The sequence below is a fragment of the Pelodiscus sinensis genome, chromosome 28 (genome assembly GCF_049634645.1).
Source record: "Pelodiscus sinensis isolate JC-2024 chromosome 28, ASM4963464v1, whole genome shotgun sequence".
Lineage (NCBI taxonomy): Eukaryota > Metazoa > Chordata > Testudines > Trionychidae > Pelodiscus > Pelodiscus sinensis.
The window spans coordinates 1,181,481-1,196,257 of NC_134738.1; the positions used below are offsets into that span (position 1 = coordinate 1,181,481).

The 14,777-nt window shown below is 45.2% G+C and overlaps 1 protein-coding gene across 1 annotated transcript in view; it reads left to right on the top strand.

Annotated features, from left to right (window-relative positions):
• ANTXR1 (ANTXR cell adhesion molecule 1) overlaps positions 1–14,777 on the top strand; it is a 216,801-nt gene that overhangs the window by 137,097 nt on the left and 64,927 nt on the right. Inside the window, exon 15 of the mRNA XM_006119107.4 lies at positions 13,533–13,628. Within this exon, the coding sequence (XP_006119169.2) occupies positions 13,533–13,628 (96 nt within the window). The remainder of the gene's footprint in view (positions 1–13,532; positions 13,629–14,777) is intronic.

A 14,777-nucleotide genomic window follows, 5' to 3' on the forward strand; every position in this document is an offset into this window, starting at 1 on the left:
GGTTTACATAGGCAAACTGAATTTGAAATGTGGGGGGAGAACAGGGGACCAGGGCAGCAGATCTGATGAGAGCAGAAGATAGGGAGAAGTCAACTCCCTCTGAAGTTAGAATTTGCTTAGACACGTAGGGTTCATTCCTTTCGCAGCTGTGGACAGATTTATTTAATGTTAACTATATTATCCCACCATGGGTTTGGCTCTGTGGCTACAGTCTCTTTAAGTTCAACAGGAACAAGAAGGAATTGGGTGGCACCTTAAAGAAATTTGACACTGTCCGAATGGGTCTGAATAGAGACATGGAATGGCTCTCTCATTACAAAAAGTAATTTCCCCTTTAGGTATGCTCACCTCATCAATCTTGGAGGTGAGCCACATCCACCCTCATTCAATTAGCACTGATGTTACACTCCCATCTCTGGATCCCCCTGCCTTTCTTTCACTTCAAGCATCTGAGGACGGGGGTTGTATCTCACAAAAAGTTACATAAGAACATAAGAACGGCCGTACTGGGTCAGACCAAAGGTCCATCTAGCCCAGTATCCTGTCTACCAACAGTGGCCAGCACCAGGTGCCCCAGAGAGGGTGGACCGAAGACAATGATCAAGCGATTTGTCTCCTGCCATCCCTCTCCAGCCTCTGACAAACAGAGGCCAAGGACACCATTTTATCCCCTGGCTAATAGCCTTTTATGGACCTAACCTCCATGAAATTATCTAGCTTCTCTTTAAACTCTATTATAGTCCTAGCCTTCACAGCCTCCTCTGGCAAGGAGTTCCACAGGTTGACTACACGCTGTGTGAAGAAGAACTTTCTTTTATTAGTTTTAAACCTGCTCCCCATTAATTTCATTTGGTGTCCTCTAGTTCTTCTATTTAGGGAACTAATAAATAACTTTTCTTTATCGGCCCTCTCCACACTACTCATGATTTTATATACCTCTATCATATCCCCCCTCAGTCTCCTCTTTTCTAAACTGAAAAGTCCCAGTCGCTTTAACCTCTCCTCATATGGGACCCGTTCCAAACCCCTAATCATTTTAGTTGCCCTTTTCTGAACCCTTTCCAAGGCCAAAATATCTTTTTTGAGGTGAGGAGACCACATCTGTACACAGTATTCAAGATGTGGGCGTACCATAGTTTTATACAGGGGCAGTAAGATATTCTGGGTCTTATTTTCTATCCCTTTCTTAATAATTCCTAGCATCCTATTTGCCTTTTTGACCGCCGCTGCACACTGTGTGGAAGTTCTCAGAGAACTGTCCACGATAACTCCAAGATCTCTTTCCTGATTTGTCGTAGCCAAATTAGCCCCCATCATACTGTACGTATAGTTGGGGTTATTTTTCCCGATGTGCATTACTTTACACTTATCCACATTAAATTTCATTTGCCATTTTGTTTCCCAATCACTCAGTTTGGTGAGATCTTCTTGGAGTCCCTCACAGTCTGCTTCTGTCTTGACTATCCTAAACAGTTTTGTATCATCTGCAAACTTTATTACCTCACTGCTTACCCCTTTCTCCAGATCATTTATGAATAAGTTGAAAAGGATTGGTCCCAGGACTGACCCTTGGGGTACACCACTAGTTACCCCTCTCCAATCTGAAAATTTACCATTTATTCCTACCCTTTGTTTCCTGTCTTTTAACCAGTTCTCAATCCAAGAAAGGACCTTCCCTCTTATCCCATGGCCATGTAATTTACACAAGAGCCTTTGGTGAGGGACCTTGTCAAAGGCTTTCTGAAAATCCAAGTATACTATATCTACTGGATCCCCCTTGGCCGCATGTTTGTTAACCCCTTCAAAGAACTCTAAGGGTATGTCTACACTACCCCGCTAGTTCGAACTAGCGGGGTAATGTATGCATACCGCACTTGCTAATGAAGCCCGGGATTTGAATTTCCCGGGCTTCATTAGCATAAGCGGGGAGCCGCCATTTTTAAATCCCCGCTGCTTCGAACCCCGTGTAGCGCGGCTACACGGGGCTCGAACTAGGTAGTTCAGACTAGGTGCCTATTCCGAACTACCGTTACTCCTCGTGAAACGAGGTTCGAAGCAGCGGGGATTTAAAAATGGCGGCTCCCCGCTTATGCTAATGAAGCCCGGGAAATTCAAATCCCGGGCTTCATTAGCAAGTGCGGTATGCATACATTACCCTCCTAGTTCGAACTAGGAGGGTAGTGTAGACATACCCTCACAGATTAGTAAGACAGGATTTCCCTTTACAGAAACCATGTTGACTTTTGTCCAACAAATTATGTTCTTCTATATGCTTCACAATTTTATTCTTTACTATTGTTTTGACTAATTTGCCCGGTACTGAAGTTAGACTTACTGGTCTGTAATTGCCAGGATCGCCTCTAGAGCCCTTTTTAAATATTGGTGTCACGTTGGCTACCTTCCAGTCATTAGGTACGGAAGCCGATTTAAAGGATAGGTTACAAACCACAGATAATAGCTCAGCAATTTCCCATTTTAGTTCTTTTAGAACCCTTGGATGAATGCCATCCGGTCCCGGAGATTTTGGCTAGCTGTTCCTCAAAATCTTTTTTTGCTTTTCTTATTACATTTTTACACTTGATTTGACAGTGTTTATGTTCCTTTCTATTTATCTCACTAGGATTGGACTTCCACTTCTTAAAAGATACCTTTTTATCCCTCGCTGCTTCTTTTACATGGTGGTTAAGCCACGGTGACTCTTTTTTAGGTCTCTTGCTATGTTTTTTAATTTGGGGTATACATTTAAGTTGGGCCTCTATTATGGTGTCTTTAAAAAGTTTCCATGCAGCTTTCAGGGATTTGGCTCTAGTCACTGTGCCTTTTAATTTCTGTTTAACTAACCCCCTCATTTTTGTGTAATTCCCCTTTTTGAAATTAAATGCCAGGGTGCTGGACTGCTGAGGTGTTCTTCCCGCCACAGGAATGTTGAATGTTATTATATTATGGTCACTATTCCCAAGCGGTCCTGTAACGGTTATATCCTGGACCTGATCCTGCACTCCACTCAGGACTAAATCGAGAATTGCCTCTCCCCTTGTGGGTTCCTGCACCAGCTGCTCCAAGAAGCAGTTATTTAAGCCATTGAGAAATTTTATCTCCGCTTCTCTTCCTGAGGTGATATGTATCCAGTCAATATGGGGGTAATTAAAATCCTACTTGATCTCTTATCTCTTGAAAGTAGGAATAAGAGATCCTCCGGAAAAGAGCTTATTTTCCGGAGGATCACGTCCAGACTGGCACTTTTCTCCGGCTTTTCTACAAGCCGGAAAAAAGCGGCAGCCATGTTAATGCAAATGCCGTGGGGATATTTAAATCCCCCGCGGATTTGCCTATTCCAAAGTGCTACATTTGCATCCCTATTACGGAATAAGGGCCAATGTAGACACAGCCCTGGAGTATAGATTATTCTAAAGTCACTAGTGCCCTCTAAACTCCCACTCCAAACTCTCCTGTTAGCTGTTCCTGGTTGCACTCTCCCTGGTCGCTGAGTCACAGGCTTATATAGCTCTGGTATCCCCTCCCCCTGACTGAGTCTCAGCCAATTAACAGAGGCTTCTAGATTTCAAACCTTTTAGAAGCTCCTTCAAACAAACAAACCAAACAAACAATCCAGACAAACACAAGCTCAGCACACTGCAAATAACTTCCCCCCCCACAAACACACACTCCAGACAGCCACTTACCACAAGGGTCCCGTTTTTACTCCTCTTTTACCTGGAGAACTCCCTCTCCAAACTCTCCTGTTAGCTGTTCCTGGTCGCGCTCTAATAAATGTGCTCTAATAAATGCTCTAATAAATTATGCTCTAATAAGTTATGCTCTAATAAATGTGTTAGTCTTTAAGGTAACATCTGACTCCTTGTATGTTTTTGGTGAAACAGACTAACACAGCTATCTCTCTGAAAGTTCAACAGAGATCTTTCTGTTTGTTAGAGCTCATAGAAATACATGGAACATAGACAAGTAACTCATACAATTACAAGAAAAAGGTCCCCTATCTTTTAAAAGTTCTATTAAAGTTGCCAACAAATTTGTGAAAGCCATAGCATATACAGTTCCTAAATATATCCATGCACCAGTTATAACTACAGCCATAGTCACATCCTCCGAGATGGTGTCAGAGTCTGATCATCAATATGGGGATGGTCCCTGGTGGAGTTTTTCTATACGATGCTTAAGTTTTCCCACTCCTAGCACCCTTTTTTATAATGGGATTCTGTCTATGCCTACGTGACATACATGCACATGGGAGTGTCTGCCCTCCCTTTTCTTATTGGCTTATGTCCCCTAAAAACATACAGAACCCCAAAGTCTATAGACTGGAGCTCTCAAACTTCACTGCAATGCAGCTCCCTTCGTACAACAAAAAATGACCCTAAGAGGAGGGATGGAAGCCTGTGCCCAACCAATCCCCACTGCCCCAGGAAGGGAAGAGCAAAGCTGAATCTAAAGATATCAGCCCCAACCAGGGGGTCTGTAACCTGAGCATTAATGTCCAGGGATAAACACTTATCATTCGCTATGTTTCAACAAAAAAAGGGTTCTGGTCAATTTGGTTTGCAATAACATTTTCTTCTCATTTTCAAACCCTCAGCATTGATTTAGCTGTGCCAGAATAGAGCACTGCTCCAAATTTCTTCTCTTTTAGCTCTTTTCGTTAAGGTTTATTGAGAAGCAATCCTGTTCCAGCAGTGTTCCCTCAAAGCTTTTCCATCCATATGCGGAGTATTTTTATGTGCACCGAGGCTTGTGTGAATGTGCACCACCAGTAAAAATAAAAACCTAGTTGTGGGCACTCTGCTAATCCTCTGGGCGGCATTTGAATCTCTCCTGAGCAGCTGCACAAGTGCACAGCTTACAGGGATCTCTGTACTCCAGGTTCATCCTATTTTTATGGCTCATCTTGGTTCAGTATCTTTCAACATTTGCTCAGTTTTGTCAGTTTTGAGAACTGGCCTTGCTTTGGTGGTTCTGTCTCATTTCTGTTTGGCTTTATGAGAAGCAATCCCATTCCAGGCACATCCCGTTTTCCTAGCACACCCAAGCCTTTTACATTGCTTTAAGTTACAGCTATATACCGAATGTGGTGGTCCTAGCTCTCACCATTTAGGAGGAGTTATTGATCAAACAGACAGACAAACTCTAAATATATATAGTAGATACATAATTCCTACTAAATACTAGTCAATCTTCTCCTTCTATAATCCTATAAATTAACTCTATTTAATATACAATGAATATATTTATTATAACTTGTTAATTAATCATAACATCACACAATAAATAAACAAACTAAAATCATTGGCTACACATCATAGAAAGGGTTATGGAATTTATAATGAACTTACTTGTCAAAGACCACCATTGTTATATCTTAGCTAAAGACGGCATCTCCAGCAGCACAACACACCTTTAACCAGAAGGGGCATTGCTTGAAAGAGCAGGGACATGACTTTGCAGTTAAGGCGTGGACTAGGTAATTTTGGTGGTCTGGATTCAATGGCTGCCTCTGCCACCGGTTTATCTGCATAGTCTTAGGCAAATCTTTTAATCTCTTTGTACCACGGTCTATCAAATGGGATAATAACATTTCCTTTGTCTGCTGTATCTATTCAGATCAGGTACTCTCTCTTCCTATCAGGGCCATCCCTACTGGTGCTGGTGCCCTATGCAGCCCAGCACTGGGACCTGCCCCGGGGGGTGGGGAGCTAATGCTGTGGGGAAAACGGGTTGCCCGCTCTCCCTGATTGGATGCCATTTACTGCAGTGACGTCTGGTCCATCCTGTCTGGGAGAGCTGGCTGCCTAGAGCAGGGCCAGGAGGGAGGCGTGGGCTGGAAGACTCCAGAGTAGCAGCAAATAGCTGCATAGTCACCAAAGAGAAGCGGCTCTTCTCTCCAGCCACCCGCTGAGTGGCTGCCCCTGCTCCATCTGAGTCCTCCAGTCTGTGAGGGCTGCTCACCACGGCCTGGTGAGCGGGGGCTGGGCCCTGAGCCCTGAGAGAGGGTAGCTAGGGGGTGAGGTGAGGGGCGGCCGGACTGGCCCTGAATCAAGGGATGGGGATGGAGATGGGGGCTTCCAGACCAGCACTGAGCTGGGGGCAGGGGCAGTCGGGAGATGGGGATGGGGGTGTCCGGAGCCCATATGCAGCACATGGCTGCATAGAACTGCATAGGGCAGTTTGGTGCCCCAGATTTCATGGTGCCCTATGTAGCTGCATGTTTTGTGTATCGGGAGGGACGACCCTGCTTCCTATTGTGAAGCTAATTTTTTATATAGTGACATGAAGAGACAGCTAATAAAAAATAAACCGAAACAAGCATTAATCTCGTATGCACCCTTTAATCTGAAGGGTTTCTGATCTTTCTCAAGACAGGCAGGTATATGAGCAATATGGCATCCAGCTGAGTTAATAGGCACCACATGTTACAGGCTAGCTTCATTCTGCCCTCGGCAACACAAATCCATTTGTCCAAAGCCAGCCTGCTTGGCTGAAATATGGAAACAAAGAATTTCCCCTGAGCTAAGTGTGTCTTTCAGGACTTTTTACAGCAACTCCGACAATATTTGTGTTTCATTTGCTACAAAGATCTGGAATTTGCAGAATTAGGTCAGGAGAAATTCTCTGTTTGCAAACAGCAATTAAGTTTCTGCACAAGAAACTGCAGTGGGCAGCAGTACGCAGTTGAAGGACACCATTTGGGAGCATAGATGGCAAGGAGGGAGCTGACCTGAATACTGGTGAGGAATGAACCTCAGGAGAATGCATCCTAGTGCTGGGTTGTGCCTTACTCGCCTGGGCTTCAGTTTGGCCCCCGGCACTAGTTAGGGCATCATTTCTATGGGACTTGTGGCAAGTGGAGAATAGTGAGTGCACAGGAGAACTCACACGTACCTCCTCCTCCCCATAAGGGACTGCAAACGTGGACCTCTGGAGTGGGGGACATTTCCCTAGGGTATCTCATTTCCCTTTTATGACCAGAGCAAAGGACAAAATTCCCACTCTAGAGTGCAAGTGCATGGGGGCACTCTGCCTACAAAACTGCTCTCAAAGCCAGTAGGCGCTCCACCCATACAGGGCTTGCAGGGTTGGTCCTGGGATGCTGGTGAGAATCTTATGCCAAAGGTTGGAGTCTGCAAAACTGAGCAAAAAGTCTCTTGAGAACTGGTTGCCTTGTTAGATTGGTAGAGCTGCCTTCCGGTCACATGAGCAGTCTTTCTCAAAGCGTTTTGCCTGGGAGATGTTGGGGAGGAGAGAATAGTTAGTTCTACTCCAGCCTCTGCCACTGTCCTTGTGCTAGTCGTGTGTCACCACTCCCTGTCTCAGTTTCTCTGCTGTAGAATGAGGATAATAATGCCCCGCTATCTGGCGCTTTAGGCTCCTCTAGAGCAGAGGCAACTGTGAACATCATTATTAAGGCAGGGAGGAGGGGAAGATGTCCCAGCTCTTTCATGGCTGTTCAAATTAATTGTTATCCTCATGTCAACCACAAAAAAGGTTCCCTTGGGTCAGGGTTGAAGAACACGGAGGCTGCTACAAACCACGAGACTGAGACCTTTGGTTTTTGTCATCCATTTTTTATGAAGCTGCATCTTTGGCTCCAAAAATGTATCTGTGTCTGCATCTTCTTTAATTTTAATTTAACTCTAGTTCCATTTAAAGCAGATATTTTGGGTGGAAAGATGCCAACTTCATGCAGTCTGCTTCCAACCTCCTGAAATGCACTTGGGCTTTTAGGGTCCTTTTTCCTACTGCTGCTGGGACAAAGACTGGACCCCTTCGTCAGCTCTGACTCGGTTCTTACACAAGAACAATTCCCATTACCACCACTGGAAGGGTGGTGCGACAAACGCCTGACTCATGATTGAGCAAGGACTTCTGACTTTGGCTCCACATTCACAACTGAGAAGAAGGATGGTTTTGAAGCTAAAGCACTTCAGTGAGACTCCTGGCATTTGGGTTCTATTTGTGACTCTGCCATCGACTTGCTGCCTGACCTCACTTATGGGATGTGTTATATGAGAGCTCAGACTAAATTATCACAATGGCCAATGAACCTATAAGAGTTACTTTATCCCTCTGTGTCCCAAATTCTTCTTAGTCCATGTGCAACTTGCCTCCAGCAGCACATGGCCCCTGAATGAGGTCTGCTGGTTGGGCCATCATCTTGCCCGTTCCGGGTACTGATGGAGAGTGTGATATGAACGCCGATCCATCCCCCACAGTGCCTCCAATAGTAAGATGGGGACAGTGAGACTAACAGGACCAGACCTGTGACCCATCTGCCTCTCCCTCTGCATTTGGGCTTCTTTTGATTTAGCTACTCATATGTCCTCTTGAATTTCTGGCCAAGTCTGAAGCACAACAAGAATGTTTTTCGTGCTTGTGTTGCAAAACTGACTGTCCCTATAAATCATGTAAACAGCCTCATCCTGCAATGGGCTTGTGACTCTCTTGCTTTCCAAGCCTAGGCTGTAGCCATTTGGCAGGGGAGGGAGGTGCTGGCTTTGTTGTTCTTTGGGTAGACACGCCTCCTTTCAAGATCTGAATGACTGGGAGAGCTTATAAGAGCTTGTGGGGAAGATTTTTTAAGTCTTGGCATTTCCTGTTGTGAGAAGTCCACTTTGTGCTGAACAAAAGGGGGGAGGGAGGGAGGGAGGGAGAGAGAGAGAGAGAGAGAGAGAGAGAGAGAACATTGAAGGAAAATATTTGGATGGCTTTGATCCCAATTTAAAAAAATCCTCATGGAAAACTTAATACAGAGATATTAAGTTCTTATGTTTCAGCAAAGAGAGGCTTCGGCAAAGAAGAAACTTGCATTTGTTAGCTAATTGTTAGACTTTCTTTAGAATAAGTCAGAATTTTCCAACTGAAACACAAAAATGACAAAAGAATGCCTTTGTTTGGAAATGAAAATGCTAGGTTTTTTTGAAAGTTATGGTTTTTCAATGAAAAACTAAAAATGTTGGACTAGGGTTTGTTTTTGTTTTTAGTCAAAGATGGGTTTTGGTTGATTTGGATTTTTGAAAGCTGAAAAGTTTTTGCTTTTTTATCAAAAACCTGAAAAATTCCTGTAACAATTTAGAAATGAAATAAAAAATTCTTCCTTAATGTTTTCACAGTAAATACGTCTCCTTTTCTAACCAGCTCTGCTTTGCCAATTTGCAGCCCAGTTAGAGAAATGGAAACTATAACAAATGAGGGTCAGCTATTGCATTGCCCTGGGACAGTTCAGGATTGTCCCTTACTGCATAGCCGTTCTCAAACTTTTGTATTGGTGACCCTTCTATCCAGGTGTGTGACACCGCCCCGCCCCCTTATAAATCAAAATACATTTTTAATATATTTCACACTATGGCAAATACTAGAAGCAAAGCAGGGTTTGGAGGAGGAGTCTGGCAGCTTACAACCCCCAGATAGTAACCATGTAACCCCCTTAGGGCCTGTAGTCCAGTTGGGGCATGGCTCCTCCCCCTCTGGGTCTGTGGGCTGCTACTTCACCTCACTACTGGGTCCCGCCCCCCAGTTTGAGAATCCCTCTAGGGCAGTAGAGTCATAGAATCATAGAATAATAGGACTGGAAGGGACCTCGAGAGGTCATCGAGTCCAGCCCCCCGCCCTCAAGGCAGGACCAAGCTCCGTCTACACCATCCCTGACAGATGTCTATCTAACCTGTTCTTAAATATCTCCAGAGAGGGAGATTCCACCACCTCCCTTGGCAACTTATTCCAATATTTGACCACCCTGACAGTTAGGAATTTTTTCCTAATGTCCAATCTAAACCTCCCCTGCTGCACTTTAAGCCCATTACTCCTTGTCCTGTCCTCAGAAACCAAGAGGAACAAATTTTCTCCTTTCTCCTTGTGACACCCTTTTAGATATTTGAAAACCGCTATCATGTCCCCCCTTAATCTTCTTTTTTCCAAACTAAACAAGCCCAGTTCATGAAGCCTGGCTTCATAGGTCATGTTCTCTAGACCTTTAATCATTCTTGTCGCTCTTCTCTGTACCCTTTCCAATTTCTCCACATCTTTCTTGAAATGTGGCGCCCAGAACTGGACACAGTACTCCAGCTGAGGCCTAACTAGTGCAGAGCAGAGCGGCAGAATGACTTCACGAGTTTTGCTTACAACACACCTGTTGATACAACCTAGAATCATATTTGCTTTTTTTGCAACAGCATCACACTGTTGACTCATATTCAACTTGTGGTCCACTATGACCCCTAGATCCCTTTCCGCCATGCTCCTTCCTAGACAGTCGCTTCCCATCTTGTATGTATGGAACTGATTGTTCCTTCCTAAGTGGAGCACTTTGCATTTCCCTTTATTAAACCTCATCCTGTTTACCTCTGACCATTTCTCTAACTTGCTAAGGTCATTTTGAATTATGTCCCTATCCTCCAAAGAAGTTGCAATCCCACCCAGTTTGGTATCATCTGCAAACTTAATAAGCGTACTCTCTATCCCAATATCTACATCATTGATGAAGATATTGAACAGTACGGGTCCCAAAACAGACCCTTGCGGAACTCCACTTGCTATCCCTTTCCAGCAGGATTTAGCACCATTAACAACAACTCTCTGACTACGGTTATCCAGCCAATTATGCTCCCACCTTATTGTGGCCCTATCTAAGTTATATTTGCCTAGTTTATCAATAAGAATATCATGCGAGCCCATATCAAATGCCTTACTAAAGTCTAGGTATATGACATCCACCGCTTCTCCCTTATCCACAAGGCTCGTTATCCTATCAAAGAAAGCTATCAGATTAGTTTGGCATGACTTGTTCTTCACAAACCCATGCTGGCTATTCCCTATCACTTTATTACCTTCCAAGTGTTTGCATATGATTTCCTTAATTACCTGCTCCATTATCTTCCCTGGGACAGACGTTAAACTGACCGGTCTGTAGTTTCCTGGGTTGTTCTTATTCCCCTTTTTATAGATGGGCACAATATTTGCCCTTTTCCAGTCTTCTGGAATCTCCCCTGTCTGCCATGATTTTTCAAAGATCATAGCTAAAGGCTCAGATACCTCCTCTATCAGCTCCTTGAGTATCCTGGGATGCATTTCATCAGGACCTGGTGACTTGCTGACATCTAACTTTCCTAAGTGACTTTTAACTTGTTCTTTGTGTATCCTATCTTCTAAACTTACCCTCTCTCTGCTTGTATTCACTACGTTAGGCACACCTCCAGACTTCTCGGTGAAGACCGAAACAAAGAAGTCATTGAGCATCTCTGCCATTTCCAAGTTTCCTGTTACTGCTTCTCCCTCCTCACTGAGCAGTGGGCCTACCCTCTCCTTGGTCTTCCTCTTGCTTCTAATGTATTTATAAAAGGTCTTCTTGTTTCCCTTTATGCCTGTAGCTAGTTTGATCTCATTTTGTGCCTTTGCCTTTCTAATCTTGCCCCTGCATTCCCGTGTTGCTTGCCTATATTCATCCTTTGTAATTTGTCCTAACACTCACTTACCTCGCAGGGGACTGTACAATGCTTTAATAGAATTCACTGGGCCAAATCCTTTCCTTAGACCCCGACTCTGTATAGGTTTCCCTTTTATGAACAGTCCCACTGGCTTCAACGGAACTTCCCACGGTGGGTAATGCTAAACACAGGATCTCAGTTTTTACCCAGTGGGCCAAACTGTCTGCTGGAATAAATCCGGTAAAGTCCCTGAAGCCATGCCAGCAGAGTGTTCGTATCTGCCTCGAGAGAGCAGCCTCCCTAGTGATTACACATGTCAAAGCTCATTTTAGGACTGTCTTCCAATGATAGGTCTGCATTTCCCTTTGCTCACCGGTATCCTGTTCATGGAAATGCCATCTTGAACCACTTCTGAGCAATCTTCTCCCTCCTTGATATTTACACCCAGTAGCCTCTTTTCATTTGGAGAAGCAAGTTGTTTGAATCCCTAAAAGAGTGCATCCCTCTTTGCTTCTTAGTGAGTTCTTTACCCCCCTGTTCTCTGAAATCCTGAGTTGCTGACATTTGTCTGGTATCGAACGTGCACAGTGGGACACTCTGCTATATGTGCCCTTCAGAAGATAAGACCATAAGAGCAGCCATACTGTGCCAGACCAGAGGTCCATCTAGCCCAGTGTCCTGTCTTCCGACAATGGTCTGTGCCAGGTGCCCCAGAAGGAATGAACAGAACAGTCAGTCATCAGTAGACAGAATCGTAGGCTTGGAAGAGACCTCAGGAGGTCATTGAGTCCAACCCCCTTCCCAAAGCAGGACAAACCCCAACCACAACACTTGTCACCCATTCCCAGTTTCTGGCAAACAGAGGGTAGGGCACTTTCCCTGCCCATCCTGACTAATAGCCATTGATGGACCTCTCCTCCATGAACTTATCTAGTTCTTTTTTGAACTCTCTTATTGTTTTGACCTTTACAACATCCACTGGCAGGGAGTTCCACAGGTTGACTGGGCGTTGTGTGAAAAAATACTACTTCTTGTTTGGTTTAAACCTACTACCTATTAATTTCATTTGGTGCTGCCTAGTTCTTGTGTTACTGGCAGGAGTAAATAACTCTTCTTTCTCCACACCAGTTATGATTTTATAAACCTCTCATATCCCCCCCTTAGTCATCTCTTTTAACTGAAAAGTCCCAGTCATATCCCCCGCCCCCCGTAATCTCTCCTCACTGTTCCACTGTGCAAACCGACCCTAAACAGACGTATCTGGCTACAGAAGGGTTCCACCAGCACTGGCAGTAAATCCCCCTGATCTACTGCTTCAGAATGGCTCCTTGTTGCCACTGACAGCCAGCATAGGGACCCAGAGCAGCACCCAGCAAGCCCTCAGATTGAGGGAGGGCAAAGATGCTTTTAAAGCCACCTTCATGCCTCCAAGTGCTTCTTGGCAACAGCTGAGCATCTGGTCCTGTGTTCCTGCTTCTTTTTTTTTATGTTTTAAGGAGGTCTCAACCAAATTTCCAGCAGTGATTTTGCAACTGGAAACACTGTGGAATCAGCCCATTCACTTCTCAGAATTCAGAGATATGATGCAAGACAGATTCCATCTTTAAAACAAAACAAGTTGTTTTGCTGGGACAGGACTGTACCTCTCAAGCGATGTTATTTCCTCACCCAGACAATATTGTCATGACAGGAATTCACGTCTCCTGGAAAATGACCACTAAAGGATCCCTTTCTAGCACCCTGCCAAGTTACAGGCATATCTGTACATAGGCATGGGCTAGCTTTAGTCCAGCTAGCAGGCAACATAACAATGGAAACAACCGAGAGCGGGCTAGTGAGTTGAGTACATATTCAGAGTCTGTGCCCAGCTTACCCTGCCTGCACTGAAGCCCACACTGTGCTGTCTTCACTACTTACCAACTGGTTTCAAGTTTGCATCAGTAAGCTAATTTGTGTGCAGCCTTTGTTGGCTCAACATAGCCTGCATAAAGAGATCTTACAGTCTATGGTTGCACTTTACTTGGATATCCATTTTCATATGCACTTCATTTGTGTCCACTGACAGCATAAGCCCATGATGTATCTATCTCCTTTCTCTAGGAAGAAGATGACGATGGTCTTCCTAAGAAGAAGTGGCCAACAGTTGATGCGTCTTACTATGGTGGCCGAGGTGTTGGCGGCATTAAAAGGATGGAGGTAAATAAACATTTTCTTATTAACCAGAAAAACTCATTTGTAAACTCAGCCACAAGATCCTTCTGCAATTTAGCCAGAGGGAAAGAAAGAGGAGGTGTAACCTCATGCTCTGTGGTACCAGTGTTAATTGGAAGAAGCTCCACTGAGGTCAATGGGAATTTATGGAACTTTTGAAAATCAAACCAACCAACACCACACGGAGCACACCAGACCTTCTTAGCCCTCAACACCACATAGTGTGCACCACTTCCCCCAGACGCCAGAGACACATGGAGCGCACCACACCACTCTATCCCCCAGAGATACACGGAGCGCACCAAACCCCTCTGTCCCCCCGAGACACATGGAGGGCACCACACCCCTCTATTCCCCAGAGACACACGGAGCGCACCACACCCCTCTATCCCTCAGAGACACATGGAGGCACCACTTCCCCCAGACGCCAGAGACACACGGAGTGCACCACACCCCTCTATCCCCACAAGACACACGGAGCACACCACACCGCCCAGCCTCCAGAGACACACGGAGCTCACCACACCCCTCCAGCCCCCAGAGAAACACAATGCACACCACACCCCTCTAAGCCCTCAAAACCACACAGAGTGCACCAGGCCCTCTTAGTCCTCAGCACCACACAGTGTGCACCACACCCCTCAGCCTCCAGAGACACACAGAGAGCACCACACCCCTCAGCCTCCAGAGACACACAGAGTGCACCACACCCCCCAGTCCTCAGAGTCACACAGAGTGCACTATGCCCTCTTAGCCCTCAGAGTCACACAGAGTGCACTATGCCCTCTTAGCCCTCAGAGACACACAGAGTGCACTATGCCCTCTTAGCCCTCAGAGACACACAGAGTGCACTATGCCCTCTTAGCCCTCAGAGTCACACAGAGTGCACTATGCCCTCTTAGCCCTCAGAGACACACAGAGTGCACTATGCCCTCTTAGCCCTCAGAGTCACACAGAGTGCACTATGCCCTCTTAGCCCTCAGAGTCACACAGAGTGCACTATGCCCTCTTAGTCCTCAGAGACACACAGAGTGCACTATGCCCTCTTAGCCCTCAGAGACACACAGAGTGCACTGTTCAGGGTTCCAATAGTGATTTAAATTGCCTTGCTCCCCCTCTCCTCCCATTGGTGAG